The sequence below is a fragment of the Cicer arietinum genome, chromosome 2 (genome assembly GCF_000331145.2).
Source record: "Cicer arietinum cultivar CDC Frontier isolate Library 1 chromosome 2, Cicar.CDCFrontier_v2.0, whole genome shotgun sequence".
In the NCBI taxonomy this organism is placed as follows: Eukaryota; Viridiplantae; Streptophyta; class Magnoliopsida; order Fabales; family Fabaceae; genus Cicer; species Cicer arietinum.
In genome coordinates this window covers 1,154,462-1,158,754 of record NC_021161.2, presented here as the reverse complement: position 1 = coordinate 1,158,754, position 4,293 = coordinate 1,154,462, and the positions used below count along the sequence as shown (strand labels likewise).

The following is a 4,293-nucleotide window of genomic DNA, read 5'->3' as shown; positions in this document are numbered from 1 at the left end:
TATATATATATATATATATATTCTTTATTCTTGGACTACTTTCTCATCCAACTTTAATTTGGTTGTATTCTTAGGTAAAAAATACCCTCTCCTCTTTACATTCACCTAAAAAGGCTCATAAATATGTGTTTATCATTGTCATTTGCTGCAAACAAGATATTCCTAGTATGTTAGCAACTGTCATTATATAAATTCCAAAGATCCTTCAATTAATTCAATATGATTACAAATTTGATTGAACTATATGTTGCTCATTTCACAAGCTATTCTTGAAGACAGTAAAGTAAATACAGTTGTGTTCATGACAATATTTTCTTGATCCTAAAGCTTTACATAAGTGAAAAAAAAAAAATCACAAAATCCAAATAAATAACTCTCCAACAAATTTGAAGTTTACAAAAGAATGAAAATAGAAAAGAAAAAAATTACATTCTTCTGTCTATGAATCTTTAATGCTTATTGTTCTTAACATTTTTATGATTATACAATCAATCAAATTTACTCTATATCTTCATTTCTTATCAGTTGATATAGTTTTTTCAACTGATATGTAGACTTAGAACCTAAGAAGCACTGACGCATATACGAAACACTGATGGAAGACACCAATAATAATTTTAAAAAATGAAGTGATTGAATGTGACTAAATGTGTCGGTGTCTAAGATCAGACACACATTCAGTCTAAAGTGTGAGTGCTATATAGCTTAACAAAACATTTTGAATGCCATGTTTTTAGTTGACTTGTTCACCAATCAAGTCTAAACCCATTACAAGAAATGCCAATCCTTGAAAGAGCAGAAAATAGAAATGAACACCATGTGCTGACAAAAGACTTCTAGCAGAAGCTGTTAGTAAAAGAAAAGCAAGAGCTAACTCTTTCCTATAGAGTTTGTTTCTCTTCTTTAAAACAACTTCTGATTTTTGAATTTTGCCTAATAACTCTAAACCAGATTCTGAGTGTCTTCTGAGAATTTTCTCTTCATTTGAAGACTTTGATTCTCTCTCAACTAAGGTTAACAAATCTGACTCAGATGATCTACCTGTTTTCTTTGTCACAACCCATTCATAAGCACTTCCTAGTTGAAATAGTCCAGAAACCATTGCATTGAACTTTGTAACCGACATTGTGTTCTCGAAAAGAAGATAAGGAACAAGAAAAGGAACTGATTTTGGTGATGGAAGGATGTTTAAGAATGACATCAGAATTGGGATATAACATATCACCCAAAGAGGTAGTTCAGATTCAGGTATGAACATTGTCAATGGTAGTATGACACAGAATAAAGTGAATGAGTAGAAGGGAAGTATAAGTTTCCTCAATAAGAAGAACAGGAATATCAAGTTAGCCTTCTTCCAAACTGATATCTGCACAAAATAGCAAATGAAGTATTCAGAAACTTTTGTACATTGTTAAGTTCGCATGGTTTTAAATTGCAGTTGCAATGATATTGCGCGAGAATTTTCAATAGCAGTTATTAACATACCTTTGCAGTTATTATAGCAGGAAGACAAAGCCTGAAAAGTTGCATAGGACCAGAATGCCAACGATGTTGTTGTTTCTTGTAAGCTTCATATGATTCAGGTAATTCACAAAGAACTTTGACATCATTAAGGTAAATAAATTTCCATCCATTCAAATGAGCTCTAACAGCTATGTCCATGTCTTCAACTGTTGTTCTCTCCAACCACCCTCCTGATTCTTCCAAAGCTTTTATCCTCCAAACACCAGCTGTTCCATTGAATCCAAAGAAATTCAAGAAATAACCATTCACTTGTTGTTCCACCTCAAAGTGAAAACACAAGTTGATGTTTTGAAGCCTTGTAAGTAGATTCTCATCTTTGTTCACAAATGACCATCTTGCTTGAACTAATCCCAAGTCAGGTTTTCCCTATAAAACAAGTCACAAAAATCATTAGGCTCGTGTTTCTTGTTTTCATTTTCGCCGATAAACTTTTATTGTTTATGAAAATTCATTTTCTGTAGTTAATGAAAATGTTGTTAGAAAGCAAAGAGACTTAAATTATAGTGCCAACCTTGAAATGTGGAATGGTTAGTTTGAGGAAATCAGGATTTGGTTGAAAATCTGCATCTAATATTGCCACAAATTCATAGTCTTTGATATAATCACATGACATAGCTGATTTGAGATTTCCTGCTTTATAACCAGTTCTGATCAATCTATGTCTGTAAATAATGTTGACACCTTTCTCTTTCCATGAATCAACTTCATCTTTGATAAGCATTTGTAAACTAGCATCATCTGAATCATCTAGAACTTGAACTAGTATTCTGTCTTTTGGCCAATCAAGTTGAGAAGCAGCACTAATTGATTGTGAATAAACCTTCATTTAAAATTATTAAAAAAATCATCATCAATTGTAAAATTTGAAAATATCAATCCTAGATAGAAATAACATTGTAAAATATTGAAACAAATATTAGATACGATACTGACACAAACACGTTAACACTGATAATTACTTGAAAAATGAAAGAAATTCAATATAATAATGTGTATCGGTGTCATATAAAGTAACAGAGACCAATAACATAGTTAAGAAAATAAAAATTAAATTGGAAAATTATATCTAAATCAAGCTACCAAATTCCAATCATAAATCAATCCAATAAACACAAAACCTGTCTGCAAGAAGCTTAAATCATAAATCATAAGCAGCAAGTTGCAGCATTTTTTTTATTGTTACCTCTCTCTCATTACACATAGGAATCTGAACAAGAACCATTGGAAAGCATGAAGGATCTTCAACATCAAAAGCATCTTCATCAATGGTAGGCTTCAATTTCTTATACTTGATCCAGAAACATCCAAGACAAAGAACAAGCCGATCCAAAGATTGAATCAAGAACAGAACAATGCAAAATTTTGACACAATCAAAACCAAAGGAGCAACATAATTTTCTCTAAAAGAAAGCCAAACAACATAAAACCATTGCAGAAGACTTTGAACTTCCCAAGGTTTAATCACATGCAAATTCCACTTATTGAAATGAGCAATGATTTCAACAGCCAAAGCAACAATTGAAATACCAAGAAAAACCTTGATGAACTTGTACAATCTCCCAGTGTTTTTATTGAAACTTTCATCACCAAACAATGAAATTCTCTTCTTGACCAATGAAAAATTTGATTTGAGACCATTGGTCAACCAAGTCAAACATGTCAGAAGTTTGTGAAATTTAAGGAGAATGAACCATGTAAATTGTTTTGTACTTGCAGCTTTTTGTTTCTCTTGAAACATTGGAGAATCCAAATCATCTACTTCTAACAAAGTGAATTCATTGGATTTGGTAGTTGCAACTGTAACTGAATTTGGTGCCATCACTGTCTTTTTTTTCTCTCTCTAACTATAATTTTTTTTTTTTTGACCCAAGTTCAAAAAAAAGAGAAAGATTGAATTTTGATTAGAGGGGTTTGATGGTAATTGAAAACCAATGACAATGGAAATTAATCAAAGAATTTTCTTCAACATCATTGATATATGAAAGAAAAGAGAAACATAAACTCTAAAGGGTCATGTCCAAATTTCAATTTTTTTCATGTGTGATTGGTTTTTTTTTTTTTTCTTTCAAATATGAATGAAAGAAAATCCCAGAAATTGTTTTGTGAATGAGTTTAGAAACCACTGTGAGAGAGAGAGAGAGTGAGAGTTATAGAGAGAGACTTTGGTAGTCTAAAGCAAGGTATTAATAATGCTTTATGGTAATTTCAAAGTAACATAAAATAATGTTTCATGGTAATAATGCTTTATGTTTTTATTACACCAAATTAAGAATTTAAATTGAAAAAATATCTAATATATGGAGTATAAATTAATCTAATTCGATTAATTTAATGGTGAAGATGCATTAATTTTTTTTCCACAAATATAGGACTAAAAAAAATCATTTTTTAAGATATTAACAAAAATATGATAATTAATTATACACATAATGTCATATTTATACTATATTCTTAGAATATTGTATGACTTATTTTGGTTGATTGATTGACAAGTTGAGGTAAGTTTGAAAGAACAGGCTGGCATGTTGAGCAATATTTGTTTGACACGTTAGCAATTTCACTTATAATTTTTAACTGCACACCAAATTAAAATAAAATAATTAAAAATATAAAATAAAAAATTCCCTACAAAAAACAGCACACGTTTTTTGGTGACAATAAGATACAGCTAAAATGCAGATCATTGCCATTTGCCACAAAGGAAAATGCATATTTTTCTCTTAACTTAGAAATTTAAAAATGAATCAACACAGAAATTTCTCTTTCTCT

The 4,293-nt window shown here is 30.4% G+C and overlaps 1 protein-coding gene across 1 annotated transcript; it reads right to left on the bottom strand.

Annotated features, from left to right (window-relative positions):
* Positions 1-168: 168 nt before the first annotated feature.
* LOC101492810 (xyloglucan glycosyltransferase 4) lies at positions 169-3,805 on the bottom strand. Its single transcript, XM_004489268.4, has 4 exons — positions 2,708-3,805; positions 2,036-2,344; positions 1,486-1,890; positions 169-1,366 (listed from the first exon to the last, which is right to left on the bottom strand). Exons 1-4 carry the CDS (start codon positions 3,341-3,343, stop codon positions 734-736), a joined length of 1,983 nt encoding a protein of 660 aa, XP_004489325.1. The 5' UTR covers positions 3,344-3,805; the 3' UTR covers positions 169-733.
* Positions 3,806-4,293: the final 488 nt, after the last annotated feature.